Source organism: Quercus suber, unplaced genomic scaffold, assembly GCF_002906115.3.
Source record: "Quercus suber isolate HL8 unplaced genomic scaffold, Cork oak 2.0 scaffold_711, whole genome shotgun sequence".
Lineage (NCBI taxonomy): Eukaryota > Viridiplantae > Streptophyta > Magnoliopsida > Fagales > Fagaceae > Quercus > Quercus suber.
Window position 1 is genome coordinate 189,399 of NW_027070152.1, and position 19,628 is coordinate 209,026.

General features: G+C 34.0%; 1 protein-coding gene and 1 pseudogene across 1 annotated transcript; one reads left to right on the plus strand and one right to left on the minus strand.

Annotated features, from left to right (window-relative positions):
• Positions 1-4,339: 4,339 nt before the first annotated feature.
• On the minus strand, positions 4,340-6,561 carry LOC112023363 (MDIS1-interacting receptor like kinase 2-like; annotated as a pseudogene).
• A 6,253-nt stretch (positions 6,562-12,814) lies between these two features.
• On the plus strand, positions 12,815-15,841 carry LOC112023367 (pectate lyase). Its single transcript, XM_024055978.2, has 4 exons — positions 12,815-13,205; positions 13,896-14,553; positions 14,732-14,974; positions 15,323-15,841. The coding sequence occupies exons 1-4, from the start codon at positions 13,015-13,017 to the stop codon at positions 15,545-15,547; spliced, it is 1,317 nt and encodes a 438-aa protein (XP_023911746.1). The 5' UTR covers positions 12,815-13,014; the 3' UTR covers positions 15,548-15,841.
• The last annotated feature ends 3,787 nt before the right edge of the window (positions 15,842-19,628 follow it).

Consider the following 19,628-nt stretch of genomic DNA (forward strand, 5'->3'; position numbering starts at 1 on the left):
ACAACAATATAACTAACTATATTATTAGAAATTAATGACCTTTAGCTTTTCAATCTAATGTTACATGTTGTTTTGTATTTGTTTGCATCTTTAGTGGATTGTTTTGAGTTTGTAAGTATAGTTGGCTTTACATGTAATGTAATACCATAAAATTTTTTATAATATATAAAATGGATCAAAAGACAAAAATATTTTGTAGATTAATATACAAGAATATATGAGACCCAAATCAAAAAGACAAACAACATACTCAATAAAAATATAGATACAAACATTAAACAATAAAAGACAAAAAAAAAAACAATTACCTTTGTGGTTGTCTAGGAGAGTATGCAACTGAAGGAAGGTGAAAAATTGAGGGGATTAAATAGAAAAGGCTTTAATATTGGCTGAAGCTGAAGGCTAAATACAGAATGTATGTAGTACATGGTTGAAGTGAGTTTAGGGTATCAATGTTGACTTTTTGTATTTTGTTTAAGGAATTGATTATTGATTAGCTGTAAAAATTGATTAGGTGAATTGATTAACTTTAAATAAAAAATATATGGTTAAAATTTTTGAACAAATGTATATTTTTCTCTTTATATATAATTAAGTGGGTGGGTCGGGTTGTAACGGGTTGGCAATGTTTCAATCCATTACCCAACCCAATATGTTATTTCGGGGGTCTAACCCAAGGTGGTCGATATCGTACTGTACCGGCTGGTACAACCAGTATTTACTGTTCCGGTATGTGCACGGGTACCGAAATGCAGCTATTTCATACCAGCTGGTACAGAGAAAAAAGCCCTTTTTTTATTTTTAGTTTTGTAATTTTTGAAATTTTGTATGGGCAGAATGGTAACTTATTTGTATTAACTTAATTGTATTATTTGTTTTCTTAGTATGCAATGAACAATTAAGCTTTTTGTTTTCTATATTATGTTTTTTTTTTTAGTTGATGCTAAAGACTAAAACCATGAATAATTTGTTCTAAATTGAGGTAATGTTTTATGGTAAATTTTTACTTTTATTATTGTGAGAGACCGCGCCCCCGGGGCTTTCTTTGGGTGTTAGGCCAAATCCATGTGAATGAGTAGAGTCGTGTTATTGCCTCTCAAAATGGAGGTTTGGCTTGTTATATTTTCCCCTTTAGATTAAGAGTTTTACAATAGAGTCACCACCTATTTAATCATTGGAATAAATAAGAAAACCAAAATTGAAAAATTCCTCATTTTATTGATTTGCAAATGAATTTACATTGATCATAAGAAATTACATGGCTTTGGTCCTAGATACAATCTAAGATAAAGTATATGACTTTGTTTCCTAGTTACAATCTAAAAATTGAAAATTACAAGGATAAGCATTGATCTATCAACCTTTGATCTAAACTCAGATGCTATATTACAAGGTGGAAAGATGTTCGGCATCCATCTTTCCCAGTGAAACTAGTTTTCTAGATTGTAGTGGCCAATATTCACATCATATCATCCAATATGTTAATCAATTTACATGTTGAATTTAATGTGTGCATATATGTGATAAACCCTAATTCAATTTATTAAACATTGCATTTGAATTGAAAAATAAATTCTAGTGAATGTGTGTGGATGGTGATATCCTAGATTCAAGGATTTGAGAGAATTATGAAACAAACATGTTTTTCATATTTTTGATATGAATTTAAGATCAAAACTAGTGTTATGCATGAACATGTGATGAAAAACCAAGAACATGTGAAAAACATATAAGAACATTTAAGAACATTCAAACATATTCAAAGAATTTAAATAAACGTTAGCATGCTCTAATCTTAAATTAACATTATTGCAACATGAAAAATGAGTTAAGGATAGAGATAATACTTGCATGCAAGATCCACATGGTGGAAGAGGAGGCTCTTAGTGGAAGTCCTAAGGGTGGAGTAGAAAAGAAGAACTAGGAGAGAAAGAATAAGTCTTACTCAATACCTTGAGCCTCAGGAAGACTAAGATATGGCAAGACTACTCAACTTCACCAGAACTCAAGAGAGGAGAAGAGATGGTGTTTCTGTAGTGTGCTTTGGAATAGAGAAGATGTGGGGTTTATATAGTAGTGGTGGAGAAAATATTAATGGAAGGTCATTTAATAAGGGTTAACAAAGGATAAAAAAGAATCATGAACCTATTTTAGACTTTGGGAAAATTTAGTGTATTAAATGTAGAGATTGGTGGGAGTGGGGAGTAAGCAAAGTTTGATTTTCCTATTAGAGATGGCAATAACAACCGGACTTGTGGGTACCAGGCCCGATTCGAACCTAATGGGCCGGGTTTTACCTGGCTCAACAAAGAATAGGGTTAGGTATTGGTTTAAAATTAAGAGAAAAAAAAAAAAAAAAAAAAACTCAAAGCGGGTCTGGGTTTTATCAAAACTCGGCCCGAACCCGGACCAGGACCCGACCCAGTTAGCTAAATGTAAAATTACAAAAAAAACCTACATATATATATATATATATATATCACAACCCTAACCCTAAAACTCATTTCACTCTCAACTCAGCCGTTTCTCTCACCTCGCCCTTATTGACTTTGACTTTGACTCTAACTCTGACTCTGACTCTCATCTCATCTGCCTCTCACGGTCTCACCTTGTCATCCTCATCCTCACTCTCATTCACTCACCAACCCACCCTCACCCTCGTGGAGGAGCACGAATCTCGTGGGGGTTGTCGTTTGTCATGGATGAGCACAGGATTGCTAGATTGGAGGATGAGATTGTTAGATTGGAGCATGGGATTGTTAGATTAGAGAGAGATATGATGATCGGAGGAGCTCTTGGTCGTGTTGAGGTCAGGCGAAGCCCAGGCGTGGGATTGATGGCTGAAACCCCCGCTGATGGATCTTTAGTGGTTTGAATTCTTCATTTTTTTTTTTTTTGGTTCAATTTTTTTTTTGGGTTCATTTCCTCTCTCAATAGATTTTGTTTTTGGGTATTTATTTGAGGATTCAAATAATTCAATATGTATAGAATGTAATGCATGTGTATATTTTGTGTTTGTTTAGTTGACTATAGCACCTGAGATAACTTCAAAGAATGTGAATTGGAGTTGATGTTTGTGTTAATGTAAAAATCGGTCCATAAATGGAGTTTTGTTTCTTCCATTTTTTGTGTTTATTTATTATTTATTTTTTGTCTAAGAATCTCATTTTAGCAAGACTGATAACACAATGTTGATTGATTTATGTTGCTGTTTGTGTTTGTGTTTGTGTTTGGGTTTTTTTTTTATTTTTTATTTGTTTATAAATAAGATTGGGTTGGATTGGGCCACAGATTAGGCCCAGAACTGAAGTGGTTGGATAGGGCCCGCGGATACCTGATGGGGTGGGTTTGGGGCTTAAAAAAAAAAAAAACCCGTTTATTAAACGGGCTAGGTCCGGGTAACGGGGGAGGGCCGGCAAGTTAGGTTTGGGTATAATAAAACCCGCCCCAAACCCGATCTGTTGCCATTCCTATTTCTATAGCTACTATAACAGCTTGCAGAGACAAATTAAAAAAAAAAAATTATATTTTACTCAATTTTGATCAGAATTGTCTTCTTCTTGTGCTCAAATTGAAGCCCTGGATGTCTAGTTTCTGGGAAAATTAACTTTATTCACAAATTAAAAATATTCTGAGAGATGTCAATGAAATAGTGAGCAGAGGTCATTTGTTAGAAAATAATTTCATCACAATTAACATTAATAGGTCCCAAATTCGTTTCCAATTAACATTAATAGGCTCCAATCACTCCCATTTCAAACTTAATTTGTTCCAAATTTACCCTAGTCAAAAAGATAATTTCACAAATTGCTCATTGAATAATTAATGTTTGATTATCTAATTAATTAAGTGTGTGCAACCTTACCGTAAAATGTAATCATAGCTAATCAAATTATGACACATATTAATCTCAAATTGATTATAATTATAACCAATTGGAATCAATTGTTCATAATTAGATATAGTCGGACTCAATTCGTGATAGCGCATTTCGGTCATTAAAACTTGATTTGATGATAACTTTCAATCTGATGGTCCGATTAGATTAATTTCATCATTACAACATCAAGGTCATTTTGATGAAATGAAATCAAGGATTTAATGGCCACAATTAAGATGCCTATTTCCAAGGTGAAATTACCATTTTACCCTCTATGTGGGGTTAAATGTGGGTTGTAAAATGGGGTGTCAACAATTATATATATATATATATATATATAAATAAATATAAAAAATAGCATTAAACCCGAAATGGTACACCGGTATTGACTAGTACTGAAGTATATTGTTTCGCTGGTCAAACCGGTACAGCTTTCGGTATGAAATTGACTCCCTTAGTCTAACCGGCCCAACCCAAACCACTTAACTCAATGACCTGCATGGGGCACACGGGTCGGGTGGGTTGGCAAGTCAAGCAGATATTTTGCACACCCTTAGTAGCAATGAAGATAACATCTTGAGCAACTAGGCGGGTTGGAGATGGGAGACGTTGGTCTAAAATTTCATTTAACATCATATTTTGAGGTGGTGATGATGATAATGAAGTTAAGAGTTCACTAGGATATCTTCCCATTAATATTTCTAGTGCCACCACACCAAAGCTATAAACATCACATTTTTTAGTCACCACCATAGCATATGCTAGCTCTACATATAAAAAGTACTTAAAATGTAATGCATTTCATTTTTCCTTAATGATCATCACAACTTTTTCTTTTTGTATCCTTTTTTTTTTTTCAATTTTATTTTATGAAGAGGTTGGTCAGTATATAAAAGTTCCATTGTGAAAATGATTATTTTCTACCATGCATATATATGGTTTCGGTTCATATAACAAACAATAAAGTTGAGTAGCATGATTATCAAGAGAACCCTACATAGCTAACCTTTTAAAATAATAAGTGGAAAATAAGTTATTGTTCAAAAAGAAAAACTCACCTGGAGCAATATAACCATAAGTTCCAGCAAGTAAAGTTTGATTAGAGAAATTAGGATCAAGAAGTTTAATTGTGCCAAAATTCGATACAAAAGCCTCCAACTCAGAGTTCAATATAATATTGTTGCTACTTATGCCTCGATGAACAATCACTTGGACACATTCATGATGCATATAAGATAATGCATGTGCTATACTTTTGATGACATTCATCCTCTTCATCCAATCCAATTCCACAACATGAACATCATTACTTAGGATAGAAAACAAGCTTCTGGTTTCCATGTACTCATACACCAAAAACATGCATATTTTATGCAAACAGTAACCATGAAGCTTAATAATATTCCTATGCCTAACTGTTAACATTTTAATCTTGTTTTTGAAACTCCTATCAAAAGTTGAGTCTTTGGCTTCCAAGCAATGAAGTTTTTTTTAGGCAACTACGTTACTGCTAGGCAATTGTGCTTTGTAAACACTACCATAACCACCTGTTCCAATACAATATCTAATGTCAAAATCCTTTGTTGCTTCAATGCTGTCTTCATATGCAATTTTGTCATCATAATCCCATATTGAGAACAAGTCCCTGCTTCAATAATCCAAGAGGGAACGCTTCCATTTAAGTAGTTATGGCTTAAAGACAAGCCTCCTAAAAAAGAGCAATTAGCTATTTCTAGAGGGATAGAACCACTGATTTGATTCCAACTAAGATCTAGTTGTGTTAAGTTATTTAAATGGCCTACAGTCGAAGGGATTTGACCAACAATGTTGTTATTATTGAGGTACAACTTGGTCAAATTTGTCATGTTGGCTATTTCATGGGGAATTGAACTGTTGATTTGGTTTGAAGAAAGAAACAAAGAAACCAAATTGGTTAAATAACCTTAGAAGAAGGAATCGGACCTGTGGTCATGTTTTTTTGTAGGTCCAAATTAAGTTAATAGATTCTTTAGCAGTCCAATTTCAGATGCTATAAAACCATTGATTTCATTAGAAGACATATTCAAACTGGAAAGATTGTTTAAAAGCCCAAGAGCTGAAGGGATCGCTCCAATGAATTTGTTATTACTCAGACTAAAAGCAATAAGATTTTTTGAATTTACCAGTTCTCTTGGATGGAACCACTTATTTGATTAGAAGAAATGTCAAATGTTACTAGTTGGGTCAGATTTGTTAGTGAAATAGGCAACTCACCTGTCAGTAAATTTTGGGACAGGTTAAGGTAGGTGAGCTTTGAAAGTGTCCCTATCTCATGTCGGATGCTCCACCAAAGGCAATGCAAGAAAGATTAAGACCAACTAAATTTGGGAAGGAAGAAAAATTGAATTTACTAATCTCATAATAAGACTTATATCTCACATAGACCGTAGCCATGTCAATCCCTGTAACGCTTCCTCGAACATTACATGTAATTCCAGGCCAGCTGCAATGATTTACAATAAAATCGGAATAGTTAATCCACCACCTACTGTCTCGTAGTGCCTTCCAATTTGTTGTTCTAGCGCTGATGATGATTCATATGCTGCCACAGAGCCAGCTGCAATAACCATAGTTGTGTCATGCATGAAGTTACAAAGAACCAATGCAACTACCAGAATGGAAATGGAGACAGAGGGAGCCATGTTACAGTGTATGATTGATGAGCGGAATGCAAGGACAAATGGTTGAGATTTTTATATTGATGACTGAAAGTCACTTAAATGAGTGCGCGAAGTACTATTGTCTTTCTAAATCATTCCAGCAAAATTTCCTTCGAATTTTCCTTGTAATGAAATTGAAACCAACATTTCCACATTCAGCGTGATTGGTTGACTGTTAGTGCAGATCTATCTAGCGCACTTGCTGCGTAGCTTGCAATTTGAGTTAGAACTAGTTGTGAAGAATCTGACTACCGCAAAAAGTAAATGGCATAATGATTTATTAAGGTCCACTACAGATCCACTTTGAGTTGCATCATGCCATCATGTCATTACTTGAAAAAATTACATTTTACCACCCTAAAATATATCACAAATTATACTTTACACTATAAATTTTTAAAAAGCATAGTTAACACTGTAAACTATAACCTGTGTTACATTTTGCACTTGTTGTCAATTCTGTTGTTATCTTTGATGAAAAATCAAATTTTAGGGTGCAAAGTGTAATTAAGAGTATAGTTTAAGGTGATAAAATATAATTTCTTCTTTGTTTATAAGAGATTGAAAAGAGTGGTAATTAGGTCTTTTCATGTGATGTTATCCAAGATAACGGCAGAATTGACGGCAATGTGCAAAGTATAATATGAGTTATAGTTTAAAGTGATAACCATGCATTTTGAAAATTTATGATGTAAAACGTAATTTTGAGTATAGTTTAAAATGGTAAAGTATAATTTTTCCCATTTTTTGTCGATAAGGAAGGAAGCAGGGCTAAAAATAGATAATAATAATAAAAGCTTAAAAGAAGATTTTAATTTCATTGACCATGTACTCAGTTTTACCTAGCTTGGTTTTTTAGTTTGGTCATTAATAGTTTAGATGTGCAAATAAGTTTCTTTGGGTACATTTAGTTGATGAGCTCATTGGATTTGAAGGAAATGTCGTAAATTCGAAAGTCTAAGGTTTCATCCACAAACCATGGTCTATTAGGTTTCCACAGTATCTCTTGGACAAAAATATGCTTGAAATTTTGTAATTGATCAAGTGCCATTAGTGTTAGGGTTGTAAATAAAATGAGTTATTTATATATAACTCAGATTCAATTTGGGAAAAATCTTATTTATATTCAGTTATTTTGCAAACAAGTCATTTTCATAGCTAAGGTCAAGTTGATTATTACATGAGCCAAATTCAAGCATAGTAATGTGTTTGTAAACAAGCCTCGAAAGTATGATATATTTACATGTATAAAAATGTACTTACATAAATTTCATATTGAATATTGTAAATAAGTTCATGAGTATTAACTTATTATTTGTATTTATTGATAATATATATAGTCAATTTGGTAGTAAAAAATGTATATTTTTAACAATAAAATTTTGGCAAATCTAATTTTTATAAGTTCATAAATACAAACACACACGCACCAAGAGAAAGAGAAAGAGAGTAAGTCATTTGAAAAGAAAGAAGAAAAAGAAAGATACCAAACACAAGAACTAAGGGAGAGAGATAAGATTTATTTATTAATTTTTTTTGTTTTGATTTTTCTTTTGTTATCTTAAAAGAAAGAAGAAGATGAAATGATAAAATCACAAACACAGCACGCCAACATAGAGTGAGAAAGAATGTTAATTTAGTGTTTATTTCCTAAGAAAGTTCAAGAAAAATTGAAATAGTTGCTACAAATTTTTTCCTCAATCTTTAAAATTGAAAAAGTTTTTTTTTTTTTTTGAAATTTTCAATTTAAATTATTTTTTTTATTTAATTAAAATGCTGACATGTCATTTTCTAAAGCAAATAATTTTTTTTAATATTATTTTATTAGTCACATAGCATTTAACATGCCACCTATGCACTCTGTTTGCTAGGTAGGACTTTTCTGTTAGTGTTGTCAGCAGGGACCAAAATGGATGTGATTTTCTTTTTTAGGAATTGAGGTAAGCGCAAAATCAAATTAGGGACCAAAATGAGATTAGGCCCAAAATGTAGGAAACGTTTGTTGGAGTATGAACTATGAAGAACCAAAACTTTGATATTAAGCACAAGCTTTTCTAAATTTTCCCCCAAAAAATATATGTGTACAACCTTAGAATCTAATTGGGGGTGCACTCCAACAGTCAGTATACATATAACACATAAAATTATTTATGGAGTGGCTTCTTGATATCACATCTAGCAATAGTTGGATCAAGATTTTGTTGTTGTTGTTGTTGTTATTTAACTGTATGAGAAATTTAATAATAGAAAGAAACAAGCAAACAAGGGCATAAGTGGCAACACCAAATAAGACTATAAATGGCTAAAGCAAGTCGAGTATTAAAAGTTTAGGATTGTTCATTAAATTTTATTTTGAATAAAAGCTAAGCTCAAGCTCATTAACAAACTAGGTTACATGTTCAAACTTAGATCATTTTCTAGTTGAACAAATTAAGCTTGTTCACTAATTACTTGATTAATTTATTCTTTTTTCATATATAGTAAATACGACTAAATTTTTTTTACAATTTCAAAAATCTATGCTGCTGATTAATAAATATCTTATAGTTGAAACTATATTCTTGGTGTTCATTAATGGTAAAAAAATTTTTATGAACTTATAAAAATTAGATTTNCATTATTCTTCTTCTCCCCATAACATGAACTTCATGCTTCATGTTCTTCCCCAAATCAAGACAAACCCAATCGGCCAGCCCACTCATAATTAATCAATCTTACCACAAAATTCTAACACATTGAACATTAAAACCTCTAGTAAATCAAACCCATAAATCCAAGAAATAAACCCATAAACCATAAATTTTATTGGGAAACAAACACAGAAGAAGCCTAGAAAAACATATAAATCCACATATTATTAAAAAAAAAATTAAAAAACCTACAAACAAACCCAAAACATCAAGGGCAAAATTTCCATAAGTCCAAGACCCACAAGCTTATAAAGAAAGCCACCAAATTCACATTGAATAAGCATAAAGAAGAAGTGAAGTATTAGTGATTGTGAAGTAAGGAAAAGAAGCAGACTTTCAAATGCTACAAACTAGTGGTAGGTGGATCCGCAATAACTTTAAAAATCCTAGCAGATGATCCTTGCTCCGAAGCTGGCCTTTGTAGAACTTTCAATTTGTCCCTCCACGGCTTCAACTCTGCCAAACATTCACTCAACCAATCTCAATCTCAATCAATCAAACTTCTTAATCTTTTAAACTTTAGAGAGAGACTTAGTTTTTCAGCTATAGGTCTTCTTCCTTAAGATCCATGGCTAAAAACCCATCTTTCCCACAGACCCATGGCCGAAATCCATGGTTGAAGACCCATGGCCACATTGATCTCTACCCCTACCAAGATCTCCACCTCCACTACCGACCACCCACCCCCACGAAAACCCATTAAACCTAGCCACCTCCATAGATCAAACACTCAAACCCACTACCACCATCGCCGATCAAACGAAGAAGACAGAGAGAGAGAGAGAGAGAGAGAGAGAGAGATAAAGATACAAACACAAACACGCACCAAGAGAAAGAGAAAGAGAGTAAGTCATTTGAAAAGAAAGAAGAAAAAGAAAGATACCAAACACAAGAACTAAGGGAGAGAGATAAGATTTATTTATTAATTTATTTTTGTTTTGATTTTTCTTATCTTAAAAGAAAGAAGAAGATGAAATTGATAAAATCACAAACACAGCACGCCAACATAGAGTGAGAAAGAATGTTAATTTAGTGTTTATTTCCTAAGAAAGTTCAAGAAAAATTGAAATAGTTGCTACAAATTTTTTCCTCAATCTTTAAAATTGAAAAAGTTTTTTTTTTTTTTGAAATTTTCAATTTAAATTTATTTTTTTATTTAATTAAAATGCTACATGTCATTTTCTAAAGCCAAATAATTTTTTTTAATATTATTTTATTAGTCACATTAGCATTTAACATGCCACCTATGCACTTGTTTGCTAGGTAGGACTTTTCTGTTAGTGTTGTCAGCAGGGACCAAAATGGATGTGATTTTCTTTTTTAGGAATTGAGGTAAAGCAAAATCAAATTAGGGACCAAAATGAGATTAGGCCCAAAATGTAGGAAACGTTTGTTGGAGTATGAACTATGAAGAACCAAAACTTTGATATTAAGCACAAGCTTTTCTAAATTTTCCCCCAAAAAATATATGTGTACAACCTTAGAATCTAATTGGGGGTGCACTCCAACAGTCAGTATACATATAACACATAAAATTATTTATGGAGTGGCTTCTTGATATCACATCTAGCAATAGTTGGATCAAGATTTTGTTGTTGTTGTTGTTGTTATTTAACTGTATGAGAAATTTAATAATAGAAAGAAACAAGCAAACAAGGGCATAAGTGGCAACACCAAATAAGACTATAAATGGCTAAAGCAAGTCGAGTATTAAAAGTTTAGGATTGTTCATTAATTTTATTTTGAATAAAAGCTAAGCTCAAGCTCATTAACAAACTAGGTTACATGTTCAAACTTAGATCATTTTCTAGTTGAACAAATTAAGCTTGTTCACTAATTACTTGATTAATTTATTCTTTTTTCATATATAGTAAATACCGACTAAATTTTTTTTAAATTTCAAAAATCTATGCTGCTGATTAATAAATATCTTATAGTTCTCTTCCAGAAAAAAAAAAAAAAATTAAGGTTTAAAAAAATTATTTAATTATTTGTTTTTTAATTTTCTGAGGTGGCTTTTTTATTTATTAAAATGCTGATATGGATGCCGATATGGTATTTTTAATATTATTTTATTAACCACATCAGCATCCAACATGCTACCTATGCACTCTGTTTTCCAGGTATGACTTTTGTATTAGTAGGTTGACGGCAGTGACCAAAATAGATATGATTTTCTGTTTTTAGGGACTAAGGTAGGCATGATCAAAATCAAATTAAGGACCAAAATGAGATTATGCCCAAATTGTAGGGGACCAAAAGTGTATTTTCACCATGTTTTTATTAGAACACAGAGTGTACAGACCCAATGAATTTCAAAAGAAAATTACAAAATCTAATTTGTCTTATCACCTTACACATATGGACCGACTAAACTTAAATTCAAATTATGGGTCCAATGATAGAACTTATAATATATCTGTGAAAATGTTTGTGAATTCTTTTATCTAAAAACTTAGGATATGTTTGATAACTGTTTTTTCTCTCATTTTTTGTTTTCAAAAACAATTTTTTATTTTTGAGACTAAAAAACTTGTTTGACAACTCAAAATGGATAGAAAACAAAAATTGTTTTCAAAACTTAATTTGTAAAGGAAACTGAAAACGTACAAAAGACTGTTTTCAATTTCTAATTTTCAAAAGTCAATGAAAATATACATTTAATTTAATGAATCTGTTTCATTTAATGAGTTAGCATTAGAGTTCAAATCTTAGTAACAACATATTTTAGTATTTTCTATTTTTTTCTTTAAAAAACTTTTTTTTTTTAAATTTTAACTAACCAAACATGTTTTTGATTTAAAAAATATAAGAAAATTGTTTTTCTTTATATTCCCAAAAACAAGTTTCTGAAAATAGAAAACAAAAACTGTTATCAAACATAACCTTAATTTTTTGTTTTTATTCTTTTTATCCCATTTACTTAATTGTGTGGTAAAATTGGAAGGGTGAGATTTTCGTCTAGTGTACATTTGTATTAGATTGGATACTAGGTTGATATTTTCCATTTTAGGATGTGTTACATGCATATCACATTTAGTGCACAAAAATACTGAAGTGAAGTTAAACCCAAATTGAAATACATGCTCTCTCTCTCTCTTCTTCTTCTTCTTCTTCTTTTTATTTATTTTATTTATTTTTTTTATGTGTATATTTAATGAAGCTTGATTATGATCCAAGTGAGTAAAATCTTCTTAACAATACCATGAATTCTTGACCACAAGTAATATATCGCCACTATCTAACAAATTTTGTGTACACTAAAAAAAATTTCAAGACCAATTTTTTGTTTTTTTTTTTCAAAAAAAAAAAAAACCCGCTGCTGTTAAATTCCGACGAAATTGGAGTGGCCATGGGTTGCAACTTGCAAGGCAAAGTAAGCCGATCAAATATTCCTGTCTTATAACAATTCACAAATCATTTTAACTGTTAATCGTTTGAACAGGATCGATGGTTTCCCACTCTCTACGCTTCTAATTTTAGACCCATAAAACTTCCTTAGTTTACTATTTAATCACCGCAATTGTGTTCACTAATAAGTTAGACCAGGGACATGCTGCCAAGTTTTAAAAAAAACGTAACCTTGGTTCAATAGGTTATTCTGGCAAGGTCTTGATCCTCTATTGCACCTTGCGTAGATCATTTCAAGACCTTGGCCATATATAGTAAAAATATTCCCATAAAAAAAAGAAGAAAATTTTACAACAAAAGTATACCAAAACAACGTACACATATAGCAAATCAAATGGTGGCAGCTAAGCTAAGTTTCATTCTTTTCGCTTCCTTTGCTGTACTAATCCCAGGCCTCCAGGCCAATATTGTTGAATACGACGAGTTTTGGCTGCAACGAGCCGAGGAAGCAAGGAAGGATGCCCTCGAGGCCTATCACCCGAACCCAGAAGAAATCACTGAGCAATTCAACACCCATGTTAATGAGTAAATCCAACAATTATTCACTTTGTTTAATTTCATTAAGTAATATATATATTTTTTTTTTGAGAATCATTTCATTAAGTAATATATTAGAGACAATTATCAAACATCAATTATTTTACCATATATATATATATATATATTTTTGTTAGTAGCTTTGAAGGGCTAAGATCCTCCTTAGTAATTGGAAGCATTTAAATGCTAGTAATTAGTAATTATAACCGTATATCATTTTACACAATTCACACATTTTTGTAGTTAGAATATTTACCTAAATTTTATTTTTGAATAATGTTAATGAGTGCTTTTAAGACAATTTTTAACTAACTATTTTAGAAAAATTTTAACACAAATTTTAAGATTACAAAAAAACTATTAAAACATTAATTGTTTTTTTTTTTTTTCAAAAAAACTTTTTTAAAATAGTTCATTAAAAAATACCCTTAGAAAATTCGTTAATATTTCTTTATTTAGTTTATAATAAATGGAGAAAGTGGATTTGAACCCCAAAATTTTATCATGAGGAGATTGAATAGTACCATGTATTGATTGATGAGGCTCTTAGCAAGTAGTCATTTACTGTGTAAGGTATGGTTTCATTGTAATGTATGCGTCTAATATGAAACAAAGGGCTGCAATGTGGACGTAAATATATTGCTTTGATTACATCTTGTGATTCATGAACTCATGCAGGGTCTTCGAGGGGACCAACAGCACAAGGAGGAGTCTAGGTCAAAAGAAATACAAAGGTTCATGCAGGGCCACAAACCCAATTGACCGGTGCTGGAGATGCAAGAAAAATTGGGCTACAAACCGCAAGGGTTTGGTTAAATGCGTCCTAGGGTTCGGACGCAAGACCACGGGAGGAAAGCGGGGAAAATATTACATTGTCACGGATTCCTCTGACAACAGCGTGATGGCACCAAAGCCGGGAACTCTACGTCACGCCGTGATCCAGAAGAAGCCCTTGTGGATCATATTTGCACACAGCATGGTGATCAAGTTGTCCCAGGAGTTGATTGTGAACTCACACAAGACCATTGATGCACGCGGGGCTAATGTTCACATTGCCTATGGTGCTGGAATTACCATTCAGTTTGTTAAGAACGTGATCATCCATGGGCTTCACATACATGATATTGTTTCGGCACCAGGTGGCACGGTTAGGGACTCTGTGGACCATATGGGGTTTAGGACAGCGAGTGATGGAGATGGAATTTCTATCTTTGGATCCACAAATATTTGGCTTGATCATCTTTCTATGTCCAATTGCCAAGATGGTCTTATTGATGCCATTCAAGGATCCACTGCCATCACCATTTCAAACTCCCACTTCACCCATCACAATGATGTAAGTCTATCTATATTTTATGGTTGAGATTAAATGTTATAAATATAAAAGTGTATCAAATGTCACACCATTTAAGATAATTTTTCAACGATGTGATACTTTGTACATTATTAAGTTTAATAAATAAAATTTAAACTGTAAAATGGATATACCATGATGAGTTATTGTGATGGTGCAGGTAATGTTGTTTGGTGCAAGTGACACCTTTGAAGGTGATAAAAAAATGCAAGTCACAGTGGCGTTCAATCATTTTGGAAGGGGATTGGTGCAGAGAATGCCAAGGTGCAGATGGGGTTTCTTCCATGTTGTTAACAATGACTATACTCACTGGCTAATGTATGCCATTGGAGGTAGCCAACACCCTACCATTATAAGCCAGGGCAACCGCTTCATTGCTCCACCTAACGTTGCTGCAAAGGAGGTAATTAATTTGTTATGTACATGCTAAAGTAACCCATGAAGATACATGTGATAAAATTTCCAATATGGAAAATGTTAAAAATTCTATCCATTTTATGACAAAAGGCTTAAAAACTTTGACAATGAATATAATTGGTGACACATTAATAGCATAATATATAAGTTTCTTAATTACATTTTTGTTCTATTTTTTAAAAATTGGCTCATTAGTTTGTAAGGCTTATATAACAAAATTTGTAATATGCTAATAGTTATGGCATCCCTCTAGCCAATATGTAAGTTCTAACTCAAATGATATTTCAATACTATGTACACTTAACAGTCATTTTGTTTTTAATGGGTGTTTTAGGTGACAAAGAGGGACTATGCCACGCAGGATGTATGGAAGAACTGGACATGGAGGTCAGAAGGAGATATTATGATGAATGGAGCATTCTTTGTTCAATCTGGAAACCCTAGCAAGAAGAGACCATACAGCAAGAAAGACATGATCAAGGCGAAGCCAGGGACATTTGTCACCAGACTCACTCGCTTTTCAGGTTCACTAAACTGCAAAGTTGGAAGACCATGTTAGAATATAACTATCTCATTATTATAAATGGGGAGTAAATTTTTACATGATGACTTACAAAAGAATATGTGAGAAAATTTCATGTATTTGTTTGATTCTTTGGCTCGACGGGTAATGAGAGAAAAGTTGAGATACGTGGGAGTAGGATAGGAGGATGAATACAGAAGTTTTGAAATGACAATTTTATGGCCTAGATGATTTGTTGGTTTATTTGCACTCTATTCTCGGAGATGGTATATGATGTATTCGATCAGTATATAATCAGAGACATGATTGGGAGAAAAATTAATCCTAAAAATGTTAATTCGTATAAATAAAAATAATAATTACATAGGAATATAATTGTCATACAAAAGAAAATATAAATGTAAATTTCGTAATTTATATTTCATACCTAGTTTTATAATTATATATCTCCGTCATGTGGAAAGATATGAAGCAATGTACTAACAGCAGAAACTATAACCGCTGAAATGTATATGAAATCTAGTCACCACTAGAAGAGGTAGAAAAGAAATAATCACGATAGTTTTTAATTTTATGCCATTTACAGAAGGGTCACGTATCTGGCATAAGAACATAAAGATGGCTAAATGGAAATACAAAGAAAGAAGTTGTGATTTTGAAAGGAAAAAAAAAATTGTTTTGAAATAAGGGTAATCCTATTGATGAAAAAATTAGAGAGTTACTTGAGATGATTTGATCATATGTAGAAAAGAGCAAATAATACGCCAATGAGAGAGTGGATCGATTCAAGTTGAGGAAATGGAAGAAAGATAAAAAGAGACATCAAATAATATTTTGTAATAACAAAAAATGCATGACAATTAAGGATGTGACATAAGGTTTGATATTTTGGCTATAATAGAATGACAATATATATATATATATATATATATTTATGGTCAACCCTGATTAATCCATTAAGTATCCACAACAGATTCTAATTAAAACTTGATACTAAGACTTGTTTGTTAGTATTGTTGTTGTTGTAATAGAAGGGTCCACTAACGAAGGCATTTGGTATTAGCATCAAGATTCAAGTCTTTAAGATGATCTCTAATGATGCATGAAAATCAATAGGTTAGAATACTTCGGACTATGGTGATGGCTTCTTGGTCCTGAAAAGAAAGAAAGAACTGTCAAAGGTGACCAGTGCAACCTGGCCAAGGACCTTCCGACGGTTAAGTCAATTTTCTCTCTAAAACATAAGGAAGGGAAAAATAGTGAATAGTGGGACTCACCATAGGTGAATTAGACTTGCTCATTTTATAGAGAGTTAGAAGTGGGCCTACTTGCTCGGATCCACCACCATCATGGGTGATGTGTGTGGTTAATGGAGAAAATGGGATACATGGAGTGGATTACGGGGAATCCTCTCCATGTTTTAGGAGTAGTGCATCGCGATCTAATTAGGTGCAGCCTTTTGAAAAGTTTCTTGTAGAATTCACCAAGTGTCTTCTAGTTGCCCTTGCCCTTGGGTCATGGATGACCGCTTGGGATTTGGACGACTTTGTTATTTATGAATGAGTTGGATTCCCATCTATGATGCTCTCCCCAGATTTCTCCCTTTGTAAAACATTCTGGACATGGTCTGGTCATGGACAACTACTTTGGATAAGTTGACCTTAAATTGATCCCCATCAGTGGCCCCCTTGTCCTAATGTCGTCCATACTACTGTTGACTTGACACATGGCAGTTTTCCATTGGTTGAGGGGTTCTCTAGGTGGCATATTAGGGTAATATGAATTTGAACGATCTAGATGTTAACACATGGCGTGATCCTAGGGGCTTGCTTGTTGCATCGTTTTGTTTTTCAAGAATAGTGCCGCGTGGCATGTTCTGGATTGTCACCTATAAATAGTGCAATTCCTCTCTTACCCTCTCACATTTCTCATATTTTCTCCTCTGACATCTGTCATCCAACACCTCATCTAAGAGTTTTCTTCCGTCCTTAGTCATCCTCGTTTAGAGCCAAGTATCTCGTCTTTAGGTTTTTCTTTAGAGCTTTTTCAAAATGTCTAAGATTATAATGTCTTTGTCTAGTGATAGTGACGAGAGGGAGATAAACGAGTATCACGACAAGAGTAACTCTAGTGGTAGTGGTAGCAATAGTAGCTGATAATTCTGGAAGATCAGTGGGTTGGAAATCTTCAGACTTCGTCAATTTTGAGAACTGGGTCCTGTAAAACCAAAACCAATCAGAGTGAAGACCGGTGGAGGCCGGCCTATAACCCTCCGATGATGAAGTTAGAAGGCTGGAATGGAGAGGAAAAATATCTAAGTGTTTTCTTCCTTCTCTAGGTCCAAAGTAAAAAATGGCCGAATCCCCTTACCTTTACGCAGGATTACGTTTATATAGTGTGTGGAACGGTTATTGACTTTGATAACCGTTCCTATTGTCAAGGAGTTCACCAAAATCGGAGGTAACTTCCATAACTTCCTTAGACGTCGTTTCATCTGAACCGATGCCCCTTTACGAGCAATGGAGGTTTCGATCCTTTTTGGTTAAGGATGCTTGGCTCGTCTATCCCTAATTAAGGGTGGACGAGCCATGGCATGGCCATGCTTTCCTCGTCCGTCCTCTGTGGCGGACGAGACCATCCTCGTCCGCCCCAAAGGAACCACGGACGAGACATTACTCATCCGTTCCCAAAGAAGGGACGACACAACTTGGCTATGCTCATTTTTCTTATCTTTCTTCTCTTTCTGTAGACGAGCCATATGGACAATTTAAGGTGGTATAATTTTGTAGCATCATCAGTTGCCCCCTTGTTCATTGGGTCGTCCTAAGATAAAAAAGGTGTGTTAGCAGCAGTTAGATGTGCTACGTGTCAAAAATTGGTTGGTGGAAAAATCTCGTCGATTGATCTGCCCGAGGAGTGTGCCACGTGTCCCTTAATGACTGGGTGACGTCGCTTCAGATGCTTGAGCTTTCTCCTTATAAATAGTGGAATACCTCCAGTACCCTCTCCATTTCTGAAATTTCTTTCCCTGTCCTTCCTCGTCTTAGATATTCGTTTAGAAGCTTCACGCGTCTATAGCCTTCCTTCGTCCTAGATCCAGGTATTTCTCTTTTTCTCGTCCTTAGTTTTCTTGTTTAAGATGGTAGACATTGTACTTTCCTCGTCTAGTGATAGTATAGATAAGGCTATAGACGAATATAATGATGAGAGTAGTTATAATTCTAGTAGCGATAGCGGCAGTAGTAGGGGGAACACCACGGACGAGGAGTACGTATCTGGCGTCCCTGGGCTTCCTATAGAAGTTTTACAAGAACAACTTAGGAAGGCCTCTGGGTCTCGGGCTGGTACTTCGTCCACTGACCCTCGTCCTAATTCCTTAGATGAAGAAGAAGTTACCGTATATAGTTGTGCAATAGATATCCCCTCTAAGACGGACGAGCAGAGACTGAAAAACCTTAGGGAGTGGTACCAAATTCCAGACGAGTTTAACCCAAGGATACCCGTCCGAGGAGAATGGTGTTGCAACCCTCGCTTTGGGATTGGCATCTATGAAGCTTACCTCTTGGGGGGTTTAAGATTCCCTTTAAACGCCTTCACTAGAGAGTTGTTAACTAGGTTAGGTTTAGGTATATGTCAGTTTAACCCAAATGCATGGAGACTAATTGTCTCAATGCAAGTTTTGTGGAATGAAGTATTTGGAAGGGACCGTCCTCTTACTGTGGACGAGTTCCTTTTCTGCTACAAACTTTCAGAGATACACCAATCCCCTGGCTTCTATCAATTTACAGCCAGGGGCAAAGACTGTAGGTTGATCAAGTCCTTGGCCTCGTCTGACAGAAAATGGAAGATGGAATTTTTCTTCGTCTCTGGCTTCTGGGCTGGAAACCCTGTAGACGTTGGCCAGGACTCGTTTAGCCGTTATACTGGGGACCTAGAAAACCTTCGTCCTGAAGGTAAGTTGTTCCCCTTGTTCTTTTTCACTCGTGTCTTTATACTTTATCTTAAATATCGACGGCCAATTAACAGGAGTATATATTTTCATTTTTTCAGCTGTTGAACGTCCGTCCTTAAGCAAGTTTTCCCGTGACCGCGTCCACAGAGCTCGTCTTCACGCGGA